Source organism: Chlorocebus sabaeus, chromosome 25 (genome assembly GCF_047675955.1).
Source record: "Chlorocebus sabaeus isolate Y175 chromosome 25, mChlSab1.0.hap1, whole genome shotgun sequence".
In the NCBI taxonomy this organism is placed as follows: Eukaryota; Metazoa; Chordata; class Mammalia; order Primates; family Cercopithecidae; genus Chlorocebus; species Chlorocebus sabaeus.
Window position 1 is genome coordinate 9,330,001 of NC_132928.1, and position 21,317 is coordinate 9,351,317.

Here is a 21,317-nt window from a genome sequence, read left to right on the forward strand (position 1 = left end):
CTGAGGGAATAATGACAAGAAAAAGTCTGTATGTGTTCAGTATAGATGGAACTGTCCATCTTTTTTTTTCTGAATATTTTTGACTCACAGTTGATTAAATCCACAGATGTGGAATGCATGGATACAGAGGGCCAACTGCATACTCTTTCACACACCCCCATTCACATGTTATATTTTTACCAGGATTTGGGCATCCTACCTCTGTGAGCTTGTTGATGGTTTAATGTGTTGTTTTTATTTTGTATGTGTCTGATTTTGGTATCTGGGTAATGCTGGCCTCATAGAATGAGTTTGGAAGTATTCCCTCCTCTTCAGTGTTGTGAAATAGTTTGAGTATAATTGATACTAGTTCTTCTTTGAATGTTTGAAAGAATTCAGCAGGAAATTCATTAGATCTGGGCTTTTCTGTGATGGGAGATTTTTATGACTGCTTCCATCTCATTACTTATTACTGGTTTGTTGAGGTTTTCTGTAAAGCTGTTCATAATAGTCTCTAATGATCTGTGTTTCTAATGATGTGTTTCTGTGGTATCAATTGTAATGTTTTCTTTTTTGTCTCTGATTTTATTTATTTGAGTCTTTTCTCTTTTTTTCTTAGTCTAACTAAAGGTTTATTGATTTTGTTCATCTTTTTTAATAAAGAGCTTTTTTGTTGATCTTTTGTAACTTTTTTAGTCTCAATTTCATTTATTTCTGCTTGATCTTTTTACTTCTTTTACTAATTTTTAGGTTGGTTCTTTTCTAGTTTCTTGAGGTGCCTTGTTAGATTGTTTATTTGGAGTCTTTTGTTGAGGTGTTTATTGTCTATAGACTTCCCCTTTTTTTTTTTTTTTTTTTTGAGACTCTGTCACCAGGCTCGCTCTGTCACCAGGCTAGAGTGCAGTGATGTGATCTTGGCTCACTGCAACTTCCGCCTCCTGGGTTCAAGCAATTCTCCTACCTCAGCCTCCTGAGTAGCTGGGACTACAGGCATGCGCCACCACGCCTAGCTAATTTTTGTATTTTTAGTAGAGATAGGGTTTCACAGTGTTGGCCAGGATGGTCTCAATCTCTTGACCTCGTGATCTGCCTGCCTCGGCCTCCCAAAGTGCTGGGATTACAGGCGTGAGCCACCACACCTGACCACCTTCCCTCTTAGCACTCCTTTTGCTGCATCCCATTTTTATTTTTTTCAAGAAATTTTTAAATTTTATTTTTAGTTGCTTCCTTGCCTCATTGACTGTTCAGGAGCATGTTGTTTAATATCTGTATTTGTGTAGTTTCCAAAGTCCCTCTTGTTACTGATTTCTAGTTTTATTCTGTTGTCAGATAAATACTTCATATGATTTTGACTTTTTAAAATTTGTTGAGAATTGTTTTGTGGCTAACATATGGTCTGTCCTGGAGAATGTTTTATGTGCTGATGAAAAGAATGTGTATTCTGCAGCAGCAAACGAAATGTTCTATAAACGTCTATTAGGTCTGTATGGTCTAGTATGTAGTTTAACTCTGATCTTTCTTTGTTGAAGATCTGTCCATTCCTGGACTGGAATGGACTAGGAAGATCTGTCCATTCCTGAAAGTGAGGTCAAAGACCTCTGTTATTACTGTATTGAAGTCTGTCTCTCCCTTTAGATCTATTAATATTTGCTTTATATATTTGAGTGCTCCATTGTTGGGTGCATATGTACTTACTGTTGTTAGATCTGGCTGATTTGACTCTTGACTCTTTTATCACTGTATAATTACCATCTTTGTCTCTTTTTTTTTTTTTTTTTTTTGAGACAGAGTCTCACTGTTGCCCAGGTGGGAGTGTAGTGTCATGATCTCAGCTCACTGCAACATCTACCTCCCAGGTTCAAGTTATTATCTTGCCTCAGCCTCCCCTTCTTCTCTTTTTATAGTTTTCAACTTAAAATGTATTCTATCTGATATATGTGCAGCATCTCCTGCTCTTTTTTCGTTTTAATTTTTATGGAATATCTTTTTCCATTCCTTCACTTTCAGTCTATGTTTGGCTTTATAGGTAAAGTGAGCTTCTTGTATGCGGTATACATTTGTATGTTGTTTTTTAATCCATTCAGTCCCTCTGTATCTTTTTTAAATTATTATTTTCCTGGGCCTAAGCTATTCTCTTATCTCAGCCTTCCAGTCAGCCAGGACTATAGGTGCATACCACTGTGCCCAGCTCACTCTGTGTCTTTTAATTGGAGAATTCAGACCACACATTCAGTGTTGTTATTGATTGGTAAGATCTTACTACTGCCATTTTGTTACTTGTTTATTAGTTGCTGTGTAACTCCTCTCTTTTTTCTGTCTTTTATGGTTAAGTGATTTCCTCTTATAGTATGTTTCAATTCATTGCTTTTGATTTTAGTGTATCTATTGTAGGCTTTGCACTGTGATTACCATGAGGCTTACAAAAAAAAATCTAGTTACAACAAGAATTTGATACCAACTTAACTTTGATTGCAAAACAGCAAAACCAACAAACCATAAAAAGAAAACCTATACATATTAACTCTTTTCTCCCCTCATTTTAGCATTTTTGATGTCATCATTTTATGTTATTTATGTTGTCTCTTAACAAATTGTCCTTTTTTTGATAGTTTTTCTTTTAGTCTTCTTACTAAAGATATACGTGGTTTAAACACCACAATTACAATATTAGTACAACAACCACATTAGCATAATTTTCTTTCAGTTTGGAGAACTCCCTTTAGTGTCTAAGAAATCACACATTTCTTACAGGATAGGTCTGATAGCAATACATTCCCTTAGCTTTCGTTTGTCTCGGGAAATCTTTTATTTCCCTTTTTCATTTTTGAAGAATAACTGTGCCACATACAGTATTTTTAGGTGGCAGTTTTTTTCCTTCAACATTCTGAACATATTGTCCCACTCCCTCTTGGCCTGTGAGGTTTCTGTTGAGAAATCTGCTACCAAGGATATTGGATCTGTCTTATACATTATTTGCTTCTGTTCTCTTGCTGTTTTCTAAATTCTCTCTGTCTTTGACCTTTATGAGGTTGTAAATTAGAGTGTTCTTGTTTGAGTTAACTCAGATTGGTGACCCTTGACCTTCCTGTACCTGTATATTCTGGTTTGGAAACTTTTCTGTTATTATTTGAGTAAACGTTCTACTCCTTTGTCTTTCTCAGTTCTCTCTTTAACTCCAATAACCCCAATATTTGCTCTTTTGAGGTTGTTTTATAGATCCTATAGGTCTTGTTCATTCCTTTTTGTTCATTTCATTTCTTTCTTCTCCTCTGGCTATGTATTTTCAAATAGTCTATCAACGAATTCACTGATTCTTTCTTCTGTTTGATCAATTCTGCTATTGATGTTCTCTATTGCATTTTTCATTTTATTTATTTTTCAGTTCCAACGTTTCTATTTGATTTTTTTTCATTCGTATTTCAGTCTTTTAAAAATTTCTCTGATAAATTTTTGAATAGATTGTGTGTGTTTTCTTAAAATTTGTTGAGCTTCCTTAAACAGCTATTTTGAATTCTTTGTCTGGGAGATCACGCATCTCCCTCACTTTAGGTTCTGTCTCTGGTGCCTTACTTTGTCCATTTGGTGAGGTCATGTTTCCCTGAATGTTCTTGATGCTTGTGGAAGTACAATGGTATTGTATATTGATATATTAGGTATCTACTTTAGTCTTCACAGTCTAGCTTTGTTTGTACTTGACCTTCCTCAGAGGGCCTTCCAGGGATTCTAAGCTGACTATTTTGTTCCCTGAGCTTGTGACCCTTGCAGCACTAGACAACACTCTAAGCCCAGGCTTGCTGCAGGTCTCTCAAGAGCTCTGAGGTTTATGTGGCTTTCCAGCCTTCATGAACTGGGGAAAGACCTAAGGAGGGTGCTGAGGCTATGTGGGAATGCTGGCCAGGGACCTGGGTCCAGAAGACTGTCCTGGTGGCCCAGACAGGTGTGCCTCCCAGCAGGTCTCTGCACAGGTGGATGGGTCTCCAGCTGCAGTGAGAGGGAGTAGAAGTGAGACTGGACCTCTTTAGGATGTGTGAAAAGGAAGTTGGCAGGCCTGTTTTGTTGGCCCAGATGGTTATGTGTTGCCCAGCAGGTTCCTGCACAAGTGAGATAATTCCTCAAGTGCAACAGGAGGGGCTTGAGCTGAGACTGGGCCCTTTCGGGATCAGCTGTGGGAATGGAGGCTGAAGTGTCTTATGTTGGCTCAGAGAGGCATGTGTCTTCAGCAAGTTCCTGTGCAGATAGGATAGTTCTCCAGCTGCAGTGAGGGGGCCCTGAGGGGGATCTGCTGAAACAGAGGCTGGTGAGCCTGTCAGGGAGGCTCTGAGTCCTGGGCTGAGAGATATGGGTGAGTCTCCCTCTGGGTCCTTATGCAAGCAACTCTGAGCTGGGACCTCAGCTAAGGAAGTTGAGGGCAGCACCGCAAGGCTACTTTCCAGCCCACTGCTGAGACCAGTGCTAGGGGCAGACTAGCCTTTCTGCCAAAACACTAGTGTGAGTAGTTCCTTTTGGACCCCATGGCAAATGGTTTTGGTGGCAGGATCATGGGCAAACAGGGAAGTAGCCAAGCCCCTTGTGGGGATTAGGCTGTTTCTGGGCTTCAGTCTGGAAGTCAGTTCAGGGGGACAAATCAACCACCTTATTGTGAGAGAATGTAAGTAGGTTACCTTCTATTCTGCCATCTTGGTGGCCTCAAGGTTTCTGTTACTCAAAATCTATCATTTAGACATCATCTGGTTATATGTCAATATACAACATTTTTATGTATGAGATAATGGTAACATTTTAATATGTGAATTCATAAATATCATATTATGAATAATGTAATGTGGCATTCTTTGTTGTGACTGTTGGAATATCTTATTTTGCATTTACTAATTATGGAGGTAGTTACCTTTATACACTAGACTGTCTTCTCCTGTTTTATGTGTCCATATATGTGTTTCTATGTGGTAACTTAATTTATCTCTGTATTCACTTCTTTATTTTTCTTCTTTCATCTTAATGTTTCCTGCAGTTTAAAATATCTTTATATTGCTTATAAGTGATTCTAAAATTTTATCATTATATTCTGAGTTTCTTTGGCATCCTCTATTTTATACTGATATCCTATATACAAACAAAAGCTTGACTGTTTGGAATGTTTAATGTTTATAGAAAACAGGAAAAACACACTCTAGGTGATAAACAGAGATTACCTGGAGGGTAAGAAATAGAAGGAGGTAACCTAGGGAGAAATAACAAGGAAAGTTAAGCAGAACAGGTTTTTTGTTTGTTTCAGAATTTTATTACAAGTGATAGTGGGTAGAGAAGAGGTTGGTTGGAGAGAAAAGCAGAATTCATAGTGTGAAGAGAAGTCCAAGGCATGGCATTTAGTTTTTTTGGCTGCCTTAATCTAAAATAACCTTCTGGCTGCCAATTTTGATGAGCATTTTGAAACTTTGTTGTTGATGGGGAAAGGAACAAAGCTTTAAGAGGCATTAAATCTATAGGTATGTTTAGAAATCTGGTATACTGGCCGGGCGCCATGGCTCATGCCTGTAATTCCAGCACTTTGGGAGGCCAAGGTGGACAAATCAGGTCAGGAGTTCTAGACCAGCCTGGCCAACATAGTGAAACCCTTCTCTACTAAAAATAGAAAAATTAGCTGGGCATAGTGGCTCGTGCCTGTAATCCAAGCTACTCGGAAGGCTGAGGCAGGAGAACCACTTGAATCTGGGAGGCGGAGGTTGTCGTGAGCCAAGATCGTGCTACTGCACTCCAGCCTGGATCACAGAGGGAGACTCCATCTCAAAAAAAAAAAAAAAGAAAAGAAAAGAAATCTGATGCACTTTAATAATAGACCCAGATCATACATTTTGTACATAAAATTTATCAAAGTGAATCTAGTGGCAACTTAATGGTGAGCCTAAAATGTAAAATAAATTCTGCCCTCCCCCCATGTTTCTTTTCCATCTGCTTCCCAGTATACATGCACATAAAACAGCGAGACAGAGTTATTTTTGATTGAATATATAGTGTCTTTGTTAACTGTATAGGCAGCCATTTTTTTAGCCTACCTAGTGGTGAAAAGCATCAGGTTATGGAGGTTAAGGGGAAGTCTAGCAGAGAGGAGATTCCCCCGATAAATAAACTAAGGTCATGCCGAATTTTGTTGGTTAAACAGGATATTGGGTTGCAAGTGGAAGGAACATGGTGTAATATGATCCCATTGTTGTGACAGTAAATCCCCGTTATCCTCCCTCGAACATACTCTGTATGTATCCATACATATAAAGCTGTTAATGGCTTGGAGCATAGTAATCTTTATATAGCCATTAGCATTTATTGTTAACATTGTCATTATTTATGAGCATGGAAGATATATTTGTTTTTTAGAAAAGGTTTCTAATGAGTACAAAAAATAGAATGAGTAAGACCTATTTGATAGCACAACAGGGTGACTGTAGACAGTAATAACTGTACATCTTAAAATAGCTTAAAGAATGTAATTGAATTGTGTGCAACTCAGTGGGTAAATGCTTGAGGGGATGGATACCCCATTGTTCATGATATGCTTATTTCATGTTGCATTACTTGTATCAAAACATATCATGTACCCCATACAAATATACACCTACCTACTATGTACCCACAAAAAGTTTTTTAAAGGTTGTCTGTATGGGATGAGGTTAAAAGGGAGCTGGTATGAAGAGGCCCTTGGAAGGGAAATTAGACCAAAAAGGAAAAAAAATAGAAGGCATTAAAGAGTGTGTGTGTGTATATATATGTGTGGTTTCATATGTGTAAAAATTAAGTGTATGTATAAATTTATATATACATGTATATATCCTCATACACGTGAACATTTTTAAAGGGGGAGAAAAGAAAATATGCATGTTACTAATAGCATCAAGCAGGTTTATTTTCAAATTTTAGTTCTTTTTTTTTTTTTTTTTGTAAATTTACCTGAGATCTGATAAACATGGATCCAATTTTAGTTCTTTTCTTTTTTTCTTTTTGAAAAGAAAGACTGGAGTGCAGTGGCGCAATCTCATCTCACTGCAACCTCTGCCTCCTGGGTTCAGGTGATCTCCTGCCTTAGCCTCCCAAGTAGCTGGGACTACAGGCACCTGCCACCACGCCCAGCTAATTTTTTGTATTTTTAGTAGAGATGGGGTTTCACCATGTTAGCCAGGATGGTCTCGATCTCCTGACCTCATGATCTGCTGCCTCGGCCTCCCAAAGTGCAAGGATTACAGGCGTGTCAATTTTAGTTCTAACTCATTAACTGTAGTGCTGGACAAGTTAATTTTCCCATATGAGCTTATTTCATCATTTCTGAAATCTGGATCATCATCCCTGCCACAGAAGTTGTTAGGATAAAATGAGGTGATGTGCATGTCACGTACTTATCACAGCTCCTGGCCCTGAGTTGTCCTCATAAATTCGCTTCCTTCATGAGCGTCTTCTCCTTCAACTCTTTACCCTCCTTAATTTTTGAAAGCTATTTGAAATAATTCGTTTAAACTAACAGTCTTTTAATTTAGAGCTATTTTCACATAAAAGTATTGCAGTATTATAATTAATCAAGGCCTTTCAGAGATACCAGTACTAACAGATGTAACACTATTTCATTAAACTTCATTATCCCAGAATTGTCTGTGAACCAATTTTATAAATCTTAAAAATATTTCAGCTTCAAGTAGGTATGCTATGCTGGTTTACAGTCATTTTAAAAAGTCACTTATGTTGACTTAAGTTTTTTGTTTAAAGTCTGTTTTTTCATAACTTACTGGTGATTTAAAAATTGGAGTTTGATACTTTTATATATTGCTTCTCACTGCCACATCTGCAATACCTTTGTATGGCCAAGGCAAGGCTAATATCCACAGCTCCAGATCCTACCTCTCTCCTGTCAAAACCTACAGCCAAGTGATACCTCGTTAATCGACACCAAATCTATGCTCACGTAGTAGTAACTACTATCTGGTAATGTGCTCCTTAATAGAGATTTGGATTGGAAGGCAATGCTTAACCCAAAGAAGAGTTGGAAACAGTGAAGTTTAAATATACAACAGGTTATAGAGAATCTCCTAGGTAGAAAAGGGACCTCATTCTCCCTCTCACATTACATGATACAGCAAGCAACTGCGTATTTTTTCACCTCAAGAAACTGCATCATCCATATGCATGCATCTGCTGTCTAGGAAAGTGTAAGATTTTTCTATGTTAAATTTTTTTTTTAGACTGAAAAAGATTTAAATTTGATTTCAGTCTCTGCTCCTGAGTGTTTGGCTTTCGAAGGAAAAGGATATTTTGGATAAACCACAGTCAGTCTGCTGTCTTCATACCATGCTGTCCCTCCTGAGCAAGATGAAAGGTAAACAAAGTTTGTTGCTCCTGTAAACAAAGCTTCATGTTTGAAATGTCACAAAAAAGATGGGAGAGTAGATAGGATCCCTTAACAGAAGGAGTCTATAGTGTACAAAACATTTCACCATAGAGATTCTTTTATGTATTAATAGAATACTTTTAATGCATTTGACTTATGCTTTAATTTATGAAATTTTATATTTTGTATCATCATCAAAAAACATGATTTGAACCTACATGTTAACTCAGTAAGGCAAATGGAATGGTCTTAGGGGAGGTAATGTTTTTCTTGTTATTTTTTGTATGATTATCAGAATATTAATCTATTAAAATATTCAGTAGTTTTCAATAATGATGAAATATTCCAAATAAGGATTTAATATTGATTGAGAACAAAGATGACTAAAAGAGCATAAATAAATGGAATAGAAATGTTCTGAATAAAATAGATTGTTAGACTTCCACTTCACTGAGAAATATAAAAATATATCAGTAGGGAACTTAGTTTTAACATTATGTTTAACATAAATGGTTAGTCCCAAAAAATTGACAGGGTAAGAGTTTATTTTTCAGTTTTCTCCTATCCCTATAGTGGCCATCGATGAGACCTGGGATTCTCAGTCTGTGTCCCCGTGGTGGCAGCAGATGCGCACAGCCTGTATTCAGTCTGAGAACAATGGAGCTGCTCTGTTGTCTGCACATGTTGGGCATTCTGTTGCTGCGCAGATATCAAACAACATGACAGAGAAAAAAGTAAGTGGGTAAAGGTATGGTTTTGATCTGTACACATCCGGTAGGCTAAGGGGATGCTTTCCTTTTCTGGGTTTTTTAGGGGGGTTTTTTGGAGCGGGGAGAGGGATGAGAGGTGCTCCCCTTAATTTGTTTATTCAGAATGACGCCATGAATACTTGAATTTAGCAGTTGCCACATGACAGTATCCTACTGTGTTTTTTCCTCATCTCTTGAGGACTCACATTTCCTTTACAGCTCATGGTAGATCAAATAATTTTTCCCAGGGGGTGTTACGTTAATTTGAATGAGACACCAAATAGGTCTGTGGAGATTCACAAGTCACTGTTGTTTATAGGCTAAATTTAATATTGCCTGCTTGCAATGTTCATTATGATGGAGAGAGATGAAATTTCAGATTTTTTTTTTAGGTTGAAGAGTGCATTCTGAAGAGATTTAAGTTTTTTGATGGTAGTGCTAGACAAAACTGTGACCCTTGCCAAAGATGGCCCAGAAAACTCTGAAATGTACACTGGTTGAATCAGGGCCATTAGTGCAGGACTCCTTACAAATATCTGAACTCACCATCCTTGCCCATGAGTCTCCAGTCTACTCCTGACCCTCATGTTTCATCCAGCCAAGTAGTAATATTTGGGAAATAGCATTTATGTGTTGCTTTGTGATGTATCCTCAGTATCCATCAGCTTTCAAGTTAAAAGCTCATTCAAGTTAATATTGATTCAGAATCTTTGGCAGAGAATCACCAGTGCATTTTTTATTAGTTTTCCCAAACAGTTTTGGGTGCTGATTCAGAGGCCCTCACTGATTCCTGGGAGGCACTTTCTCTTGACACTGAGTACTGGAAACTCCTTCTGAAACAGCTGGAGGATTGTCTCATACTTCAGACTCTGCTTCACAGCAAAGGGAACACTCAGACCTCCAAAGTGTCATCACTGCAGGCTGAGCCACTTCCAAGGCTTTCTGTTAAAAAGTTATTAGAAGGAGGAAAAGGTAAGCTGAAGTTTATTTGAGCATTTACATCCTTATTGTTATGTTACCAGGGTTTCTTGTAATAGAAATGACGGAAAAAATAGAGAAAGAAAAATACACTCAGATTTAAAAAAAATAACAATAACCTTCTGTATACTTCCTCTAAATTAATTTTCTCTAAAGTCTCATTTGGTCAGTTCCATGCTCAGAAACTGCTAGGTGCTTCCCTCTGCCTAAGAAAATTGGCAATGATTCTCAAAGAGTGGTCAGAGGACCTCAGGAGTCCTCCTTTTTTCACTTACATGTCTGTATGAGGCCAGATTTTATTTGTTTATTTGTTTGTTTATTTATTTATTTATTATACTTTAAGTTCTGGGATACATGTGCAGAACATGCAGGTTTCTTACATAGTTATACATGTGCCATGGTGGTTTGCTGCACCCATCAACCTGTCATCTACATTAGGTATTTCTCCTAATGCTGTCCCTTCCCTAGCCTCCCACCCCACCACAGGCCCTGGTGTGTGATGTTCCCCTCCCTGTGTCCGTGTGTTCTCATTGTTCCACTCCCACATATGAGTGAGAACATGCAGTGTTTGGTTTCCTGTTCCTATGTTAGTTTGCTGAGAATGATAGTTTCCAGCTTCATCCATGTCCCTGCAAAGGACATGAACTCATCCTTTTTTGTGGTTGCATAGTATTCCATGGCATGTGTGTGCCACATTTTCTTTATCCAGTCTATCATTGATAGACATTGGGGTTGGTTCCAAGTCTTTGCTATTGTGAATAATGTTGCAATAAACATATGTGTACATGTGTCTTTATAGTAGAATGATTTATAATCCTTTGGGTATATACCTAGTAATGGGATTGTTGGTCAAATGCAATTATTTTCATAAAATATTAGCATGTAATCAGTTTATTATTTTCATTTCAAAATGGACTAATAAAATATTTTTTATTTATCAGTTTTAATTTTTAGTACCATAAAGACTGACAGCTGTAACTCATAAACCAAAGTTCTTTGGGATTGCCAGTAATTTTAAGGGGATCATGAGATAGTAAGTTCAAGAATTGCCTGAACAAAGCATAAACTCTTAAACTTGCTCTCCAATAACTTTTGACTTTGAATCCAACTGATTTTTCTGTTTCTTATTTGCTTCCAAGATTTGAGTTAAAATGAAGCATCCATGTGCTTCCTGTCTTAGATCTGGGCCTATCCTCTTCCCTTTCCCTGCCTCTCTCACTCATGGATATCAAAATCTTACTCATCTTTCAAGGTCCAGCTCAAATGCTTCTCCTCCAGGAAACCTTTCACGATTCACCAACTGCAGATTTTCTCTTCTTCCTCCTAATATCCACAGAATGTTATTCCTCTGTTGTGAAGCATCACTTTCTGCTGTCCTGGAGTCATTTGGGTTCCTGTGCTGATATCTTGCAGGAACATAAACGTCTTACATTTTTAGTTGCCTTTGGGGGCTCACACTGGTATCAGCAGCTCTTTTAGGCATTTGATACTGGAAGGACTGTATGTGAGGTTTATAAATACCCACATATTTATAGATTTTTAGTTTACTTGTTTTCTCATTCTTTATAAAACTCGTGACCATTTTTTTATTGCAAACTCACCACACTTCATGTTGCCACCTAGTGAAACGGTAAGGATGCCATTTGAATATTAACCTAAGCAACGGAATCAGGGGCTTAATTCTGGAATGAGAATTTTCCAATGATTTAGAAGCCAAACGTAAGAAATTAGATCACCCAGCACATTGCTCGCATTTATTTTCACTGACAATTGTGAATTTACTGTGAGGCATTCTTTTTGTGGAAAGGTTTTTATTTGAATCAAAAGATGAGGAAAGACTGAGAAAGTTTTGGTAAACAATAGAAGTATAATTTGTTTTCGATAATAAACGGTGCTCTTTAAACATCTGGAACATTTTTCAGCATGTATTTACAATTTTTTGTACTATATTGATGACTGAAACATGATATAGTATAATGCTGTTGATCAGCTATGGCTAAATTAGGCCCATAAATATTGCATATAGGCAAATTAGTTGATTATTAAAAGTAATAGGGCTGGGCATGGTGGCACATGCCTGTAATCCCATCACTTTGGGAGGCTGAGGCAGGTGGATCACCTGATGTCAAGAGTTCATGACCAACTTGACTAACATGGTGAAACCCTGTCTCTACTAAATACAAAAAATTTAGCCAGGTATGGTGGCACATGCCTGTAATCCAAGCTACTTGGGAGGCTGAGACAGGAGAATCCCTTGTACCTGGGAGGTGGAGGATGCAGTGAGCTGAGATTGCACCATTACACCCCAGCCTGGACAACAAGAGCGAAACTCTGTCTCCAAAAAAAAAAAAAGTAATATTTATCGGATGTGGTGGCTCATGCCTGTAATCCTAGCACTTTGAGAGTCCGAGGCAGGCGGGTAACCTGAGGTCAGAAGCTCGAGACCAGCCAGGCCAACATGGCGAAACCCCATCTCTACTAAAAATACAAAAAAATTACCTGGGCGTGGTGGCATGTACCTGTAATCCCAGCTGCTTGGGAGGCTGAGGCAGGAGAAACACTTGAACCTGGGAAGTGGAGGTTGCAGTGAGCCGAGATCGCATCACTACACTATAGCCTAGGCAACAAAGCATGACTCCATCTCAAAAAAAAAAAAAAAAGTAATATTATATTGGTCTTAGGAGCCTAGAAAAGTGTCATACTAACCAATCTATTTTCACTTATAATTGAAGTAAAAGTGTTTTAAGGATATATTAATTTTTTTGTCTCTGGTAAAGTATATTTTAAATTTTTGAACATAGATAGCAAATGGTATACAGACATATGCTTGTGCATTTATATTTATCTAACATTTTCTGAGAGTATAAGGATGCCCTGACATCGTAAATATCCCGCTTGCTGCCCTCACAAGTTGCGTGGTAGGTAGGAACACTGCTGTAAATCTCAGGGCTTTTTTGGGTCACCTTCAGGCTCAGAAATAAATGTGTCACTTAGATCTCTTTGTAAGGAAATTGGCTCCCATTGGCAAACACTGCCGTGTGTGTTGTAAATTTTTATTTTCTTCCTTGTCTCCAAACTATAGGTGGCATTGCAGACAGTGTAGCCAAGTGGATATTTAAACAGGACTTCAACCCTGAAGTATTAAAACTGGCTAATGAAGAAAGAGATGCAGAAAACCCAGATGAACCCAAAGAAGGTGTTAACAGAGGTTTCCTTGAGGTATCAGAGGTGGAGATGGACTTAGGAGCCATACCAGGTGATACACCAATAATGAGAAACATGAAATCCAGAGAGGAAAGATGTGGCTGAGTGTTCATTAAGGAAAAAAATAACATCACTGCTTTCTTCTGACTTCCAGACTTACTGCATTTAGCCTATGAGCAATTTCCTTGTAGCCTTGAGCTCGATGTGTTGCACGCACATTGCTGCTGGGAGTATGTTGTTCAGTGGAATAAAGATCCAGAGGTGAGATTCTCGTTGCCTCTTTCATGTTATTCCTGCTTCTGTGTTCATGCTATTCATATGTGGGGACTGTCTAATTAAATAGCTTATGATAAACACTGGCTTTTTCCCCATTGTAATGCCTCTGTGCTAACTAGAGTAGACCTTTTCCACATATTTCCTCTTATAATCCTCCCAGTAAACCTGTGAAGTATAGATACTGTCATGATCCCCGCTCTAAAGAAGAAAATACTAGGGCTCAGAGAAGTTAAGTTTCTTCCCTGCAGACACACAGCTAAGTAAGTGTCAGGATATAAGCGTAGGGTTCTCTTTACCTAAAACCAGTGTCCTTTGCCTTACTCTCTAGTTAGGTTGTGACAAGTATATTATTTATTGCCTTCTGAATTCCTGCATGAAATGGCATCAACCTAACAGAATATTATTAATATTATAGTCATCATGATAAAAGTCAAGAGTGAAGGTCCTGAGATTAACCTAGTGTCTGATTGTTCAAATATGTATTTGTCTGTTACTTCTGTTTGCCTCAGAAGAACGAAGAGGCAGATTGTGCCCAGGGTTGACTGTAGTCCAAGGTTAGCTTTGCTGCGCTCTCAGCTCTCTGCTCAGGCGTCATTTTCTATTGCTTTTGGTAGCCACTGTTTCTACCAGGGCATTCACAGTCTAGAAGCAGCATCGGGGGAGGCCCCAAGCCTGGAGGCAGAAGGCAGAGATTTGGATCCCAGCTGAATTGCTGATAAGCTTCTGGCTCAAGACAGCCACTGAATCTCTGGCCTGTTATTTTCTACCTCCTTCTCCCTCCTTTTTAAAATGAAGGTGCCATGATCAAATAAGATCTAAAAACATATTGTAAATATTCCTCTTTGCCAATCAGTCCTTCACTTAGACTTCCCTAGTCAGTGCCCCGGTAAATTATTCCTCTCAAATCAAAATTCTTACCTTTATCGTCCTTATGTGAGGTTGTACTATTGTAGAGAACTCTCACAGATGAACTAATTCATGCTAATAGATTAATGGAAACGATACTCTTCCTTCCTCCAAAAAACTGTAATCACATATATTAAAGGAAGACATTATGAAAGTAAGTGATTTAAATAAAGGAATAGTCTTTGATCAATTAAACCTTGACCAAAAAATGATTTTAGGACAGAGGAGCCTCTTAATGCCCTTCAAATCACCCTCATCAGTTGACTACAACCTGAATGGCGATCATATATAGGCTCTCTACTTAACTGTGTTACTTTTCCATTTTATTAAAAAGGAATGTTATGTCTAGGATGAGAACATAATAATTTCTAAAATCTGAATGAATTAATTTCAAATTCAAGTCTAAAAAAGTGGCATTTAAGAAGAAAATTCTGCTTTGTAGTATTTGTTTATAAACCAAAAGCGGCTTGCAGAGGGGGCATAGACAAAGCTGATGTCAAGCCCCATAGGTGCTGCATAGAGCTTCTAATCATCAGAGCACACAGTTTCTGAGCTCTTTGTTTCAACGTTCTCCTAAAATGAAGGCTGTAATAGTAGTTCTCTCAAAAGGTTATTGCATATTTTGAGAAAATGAATGCATAGTGCCTAACATTTTGACTAGTGTTATCAGTATCATTAGTGTTGCTTACATTTAAAAGAAGTTGTTGTTTTACTAGTTTGTTTTTACCATTAAATATTCATCTTGTCCCATCCAACCACAGTCTCAGCTCCACCATATGACACACATAATTTTATAAGGCTCAAAACAATAATATTACCTTCGGAGAAATTTCAACACAATATGTATTGGCAATGATGATATGTTTGATGATGACATACAAGCTACAAAATTATTTAGCAGAGATCTGAATGATTTCATCAGTGTTGCATTCTGTATTTGAGTTTTAATATGTAAACTTCTTTGATTAGAAAGAGTTGAATTTCAAACATCCCATCTGATATTTCATATTTCCTTCCTACTTTAATTGTTTTCTCTTTGGCACTTACCATTAACATACTAAATATAATATATTTACTTATGTTTATTACGTAGGTTCCTCACTAGAATTTAAACTCAATGAAGGCAAGACTTTGGGTCTGTTTTGTTCTTTATGGAATCCATCATGCTTCAAATAGGGCTTGGTGCATACTAGATACTCAATAAATATTTGTTGAATGATGAATGAATGAATTGTATCTACAAAAGTAAGCTTATTGTTTTTACATCTACATGAAATTCAAGTATTTATTGGAGAGAATATTGCTATGATATTCAAACCACAGCAAATTTGAATCCAGATGTTAGCCCATATGACCAAGGAGCTTCTAGGAATTAATCACTGTAATAGGTAATGTGAGTTGAAGAGGGACAGTTTATCAAAAGTTATTTCTTACCCAATAATTTCATGTTATTATTGCAACATTCTTAGGTAGCTTTATGCAGAAATGTATGTAAGAAGTCTCCATTAATAATGGTAAAACCTATTAAATGATACCTCTTTTTCTTTCTCTTTTTTTTCTCCCTGTATGTAAGGAAGCACGTTTTTTTGTTAGGTCAATAGAACACTTGAAGCACATTTTTAATGCACATGTTCAAAATGGTAAGTAAACAGATGTTAGAAACATCACTAGTTGATCTAAAAGAGGCTTCCTGATTTAACAGGATGTGAATTTAAAGATTCACAACCTGTTAAATTTTTATTTGATTATCCTGCAACCTAACATATTACTGTGTATTGGCTGAGGTGCAAGGGTCTCTTGAGCCCAGTAGTTCAAGGCTGCAGTGAGCTGTGATCACACCACTGCATCCAGCCTGGGTGACAGAGTGAGACCCTGTCTCTAAAAATAAAATAAAATAAATAGTACTGGCCATTTTAACTACTTGGAAAAGTGCTATTTATAAAAGGGCAAAACAACTGGTAGTAATCACCACTTCTGTTCCCCAAGCTGACTACTATTCCTGGGTGTAATTAAGACAGCTGTTCTGCATCTAGCCTTCCAAGGAAAGAGGAAATCAATGATAGAGGCAGAACAGCTGCCTTCATTACACCCTTCACAGATCGTGAAGGAAAGAGGGATGGATTTCTCAGGACTGTAATTCTTAATAAAAAATCTTGGTAGCCAAAAGCCTAATAAGATTAGACTGTAGCAACTATCTTTTGCTTCTTATAATGGATGTGAATATTCTCCATTAGCTGCCAGACCTTGGCAACCACTGATGTCTCCTTGAAAAAATATTGAACTTATAAACAGATTCCATTTAATAGATAGATGGGTTTCATTAAGGGAATTGAGGATATCAGCACTAAGCTAGTTAGTAACCTTAGTAAGTGATGAGACTTGGTGTTAGGCTGAGTAAGAGGAGATATCAACTTATGTCTCTGTGATAAATTCTGGAGAAGCTATGTATTTTTCACCTCCATCACATTCTTGCAGGTGATATGAAATCCAGTTGCAGAAATTGTAAAATGTCCCATTTTACTTGAAGAGAACTTGAAAATTACTTATTCATCTCTTAGATCTTACCTTCATCCAAAATATATATATATATTTACCTTGACTGATTTGGAAAATATCATGTTTAGATTATTCTATCCTTACTGATAAAATTAAGTTACTGACTTCAGACTAGTATTTCTTCAAGTCAGGCCTTTACCTATTTGTATCTTTACCCACTGAGTAAGGTTCCTGGCTTCTCAAAGCCTGTGAGGGGCCCTACTCATAGACAGACTCAGCTACAAGGGTAGTAATAACAGCATGTGAAATGCCATGTTTACACTGCCTAATTGACAACTGTTTCAGAAATTTAATTTTAATGCCACAGCTCAGTGAGTAGTGACAAGGTCTTGCTTTGTTACCCCAGCTGGAGTATAGTGGCGCAGTCATAGCTCACAATAGCCTTGAACTCCTGAGCTCAAGCTGTCCTATCACCTCAGCCTCCGAGTGGGACTATAGCCATACACCACCATGCCGAATTTGTTAAACATTTTTTCATAGAGATGGTTTCTGACCATGTTGCCCAGACTGTTTTATTATTATTATTATTATTTTGCTTTTAATACTTTTTTATATATTACTTTAGTTTGTAGTTACATATGAAAAAAATCAATTGGCAGACATTGGAATTGTTTCTAGTGTTTGGCTGTTGGGAATAAAACTGTTCCCAGCAATCTCATATATATATGTTCTATATTCATTCCTCTAGTGTATATACCCAGCAGAATTGTTGGGAGATAGAGTAGACACATGTTTAGCTTCAGTAGCTACCTCCCAGCAGTTTTCCCTGTGGTTTTACTAAGTTATTGTACCAGCAGTAATGCATGAGTGTTCCATTGGTTCCATATCCTAATACGTGTTATTATAATTTAAACATTGTTTTTAGCCTTTTTGGTGGTTATGTAATGCTGTCTCACTGTGACATTGTATTTCTCTCATAACTAATGATGTAACTCTTTTCTTCATGCTTAGTGGCAATTTAGACATACTCTTACACAGCCCAGTTCTGATTCTTATTAAATCAGATTTTAAATGAAGTTAAAGATTTCAAGAACTTTATAAATATTACATAAGATATAAAAAATGGAACAAAAATAGTCCATATAGTTTAATAAGCTTAAGAAAGACAGTAATTTGTTATGTGTAATAAAAGTGAGAATATATAAGCATTCTATTTACGACTTTTGCTTGCTATCTAGGCATTGCACTGATGATGTGGAATACATTCTTAGTTAAAAGATTTTCTGCTGCTACATACTTAATGGATAAGGTAAGGTAGTTTCATGTATTGACTTCTTATTTATTTGGTTCTCTTAATTGACTAATATTAGAAAGATTGCTCACATTAGGCTTTGTTAGACTATTTTTTAATTTGATAATTAGATTTTACTCATACTCAGTTAAATGTAATGCCCGGTACTGGCATTTTAATGACATGAAGAAGAGCTCTAAATCCTCATAAAGAGACTAACATAAAAGCCTCTTAACTAAAGAGATTAGGACTGGTAGTTGATTCAAGCAAGGATTTGCATTTTATTTTAAATTAAAATGTACAAATTTACACTTACCAATCTTTGATATAAGGCCAAGATATTTTCTTTGAATGGAGTTGATTGCAATTCTCCTTTGGTTTTCTTGCATAAACCTCACCCATAATGTATTGCCTATCATGGCTAGATCTTATTTTTTTAAAGTTGATATGTAATCTGAGTCCAAACTTTTAGATTTCTATAATTTTTGTAGTTGCTCCCTCTGTATCAAATCCAAAAGGCCTAGAAGTTATTCTCCTCCATAAATCTTTGCAAAGCATTCAACATAGCATTCATGTAAATAGCTGCCCCTTTTTTCTCATTCATATTTCGTCAGTTATTGAATTAAATTACATAATTACAGTGACATGTACAACCAGCATGAGTAGCTTTGGGAACAAGCATAACAAGTAAGCATGGAACTCAACTAGTGGGAGCAGAAGCTGCTAGCATGCCGAGAGTACCAGCCTAGTCTCCAGCTGAGTGGCCAGGGGGCACTAGTTAGTAGGTTTTACAGGCCACTCAACAATGTAGATTAGTGTGGCATCAGATGAGTGGATGCTAAGAGAATTACCACTGTAAAGATAACATATTCTTTTAAATGTATAGTCACAGTCATTCCTGCATCATGAATAGCACCACAGCCAAGACCCAACTTTAGACCACTGCTCCCCTTGAAATTGCTCTCTTTGATGTTATTGCTAACATTTTTCTAGTTAAATCTAACCCTTCTTTCCTCTGTGCTCATCTTCCTTGACTGCTTAACTTCTTTCTTGGAACTTGCATCTTTTGGCCTTTATGATGTTGTTCACCTGTTCAGCTTCACCTCTTACCCCCTCGTCTTTTGAGAGAATAACAATAAAATGTAATGTATGTGTGTGTTACAATTTGTAGTTTCACATCATTCTCACATCCACAATCACATTTGATCTTCACTACTTTGATTGGGGTGAAAATAGTCTTAAACCAGAAAGTAGGAAATTTGTGATTGGATAAGTCTTTATTATAATGTGTTATCTCTCATGTGCCAAGACTGTGCTAGGTTCTGTGGTTGAACCAATGGAAGTTATGGTCCTGGCCCTCAAAGAGCTCACAGTTTGAACACCAGGTAAACAGACAATAGGAGCTCAGAAGAGGAGGAAATAAATAGCAAAACAAGGGGAAGACTTCTGACTTAAATTTTGGTGGATGGCTATATATGAACCAGTAAAAAGTAGGTGAGAAGAAAGTGTATCCCAGCAGTCCTGGAGATACAAGGCAACTTGTTGGATTCAGAGAACTGTAAGTAGCTTAGTATGGCTGGAACATAGGCTATATTAGAAGAAAAGAAAAGCTAAGATTGAAGAATTTCCTGTGCAGGCTGTGGATTTGGATTTTCTAGTAGTATGTGTAAGCTTAGCACAGGGTCTGGCACATGTGGTAAGGGCTCACTAGATGGTAGCTATTATTTTATACTGAAGACCCTGAGGCAGTTTTAAGCAGAGGAATTATATATTCAAATTTGTGTTTAAAAAGATGATTCTGGCAACGGACAAAATATCTTGGGGTTGGGGTTGGCTGAGCTTGGTTGTTCCGAGGCTGTCGTAGTAATCCCAGCAAGTGGTAGTGAGGCGATGTTTTTTTCCACTGTCTCCTGTGAGTTTCCTCTCTTATCAAGTAGTATTTCTGAGGGCAGAACTTTTACCTCCCACTTATTACACTGTAGAGAAATACAGTAGAATCGTAGTAAGTACTTATTGCTTAAGGCAATTTTTCTGAGCTGGGAATATAACTCCTATCTGCTGTAGAGTGTTTTTCCTTTCTTTCTATTTCAAACAATTGTGTCTTTATCAACAAGCTGAATTCTTAGGTGTTCTTAATTAGTAGCCCTGAATTAGGCCCTGGGTTGTTTTTTTTGTTTGTTTGTTTGTTTGTTTGGTTTGGTTTGGTTTTTTTCCAGTTTTTCTTTGGTGCGAGTGGGATGGAGTCTCACTCTGTTGCCCAGGCTGGAGTGCAGTGGCACGATCTTGGCTCACTACAACCTCCACCTCCTGGGTTCAAGTGATTCCCCTGCCTCAGCCTCCCAAGTAGCTAGGACTACAGGTGCACTCCACCAGGCCCAGCTAATTTTTGTATTTTTAGTAGAGACGGGGTTTCACCGTGTTGGCCAGGCTAGTCTCAAACTCCTGACCTCAGATGATCAGTCCACCTTGGCCTCCCAAGTGCTGGGATTACAGGTGTGAGCCACCACACCCGGCCTAGGCTCTGGGTTTTTAGGCAACACAGTTATTTGACTATGCAAAGTGAGGGCCAGATTTTTAGAGTTTTTACTTATTTAATAGTTCAGAAATACGTAATTTGTATTTGAAAAGGATTATTCTTGAACCCAGTGTGAGATTAAGTTTCACCACAAATTTAATTGCATCTCCTGTTGGTAGAATCAACAGCTAATTAATGAAGCTGCCACATGCATTTATAATTTTTAATTTTGGTTACTTTTTATTATTTGTGCCATAGTGATGTCTTTGTTTGTAAATTATTAAATGTTACAACATTTTGTCTTTTTATTTTAGGTTGGAAAATCACCAAAGGATAGGTTATGCCGAAGGGTAAGTGAATCTCCCATAACTAGAATTATAGTTGTTAATTCTACACTTTATGTAGTACTTTATTAACTGTAGGGGTGAACTTTGCCTTTTACCATTGTGATGACGTATCAGGAGGAGATAAGAAAAATGAAAAGAGAATACTGCATTAAGGAAACTGGTCATGAACTATGGCCAATTTTAATTTACTTTTCCAGATTGTTAGATA

General features: G+C 37.4%; 1 protein-coding gene across 2 annotated transcripts in view; it reads left to right on the plus strand.

Moving 5' to 3' along the window:
* RAB3GAP2 (RAB3 GTPase activating non-catalytic protein subunit 2) overlaps positions 1-21,317 on the plus strand; it is a 120,504-nt gene that overhangs the window by 88,961 nt on the left and 10,226 nt on the right. For both annotated transcript variants that reach the window (XM_007988400.3, XM_073011506.1), the window contains exons 22-29: positions 8,230-8,335; positions 8,921-9,081; positions 9,840-10,068; positions 13,157-13,330; positions 13,433-13,539; positions 16,034-16,100; positions 18,195-18,265; positions 21,077-21,112. In XM_007988400.3, coding sequence (XP_007986591.2) covers positions 8,230-8,335; positions 8,921-9,081; positions 9,840-10,068; positions 13,157-13,330; positions 13,433-13,539; positions 16,034-16,100; positions 18,195-18,265; positions 21,077-21,112 — 951 coding nt within the window. The remainder of the gene's footprint in view (positions 1-8,229; positions 8,336-8,920; positions 9,082-9,839; positions 10,069-13,156; positions 13,331-13,432; positions 13,540-16,033; positions 16,101-18,194; positions 18,266-21,076; positions 21,113-21,317) is intronic.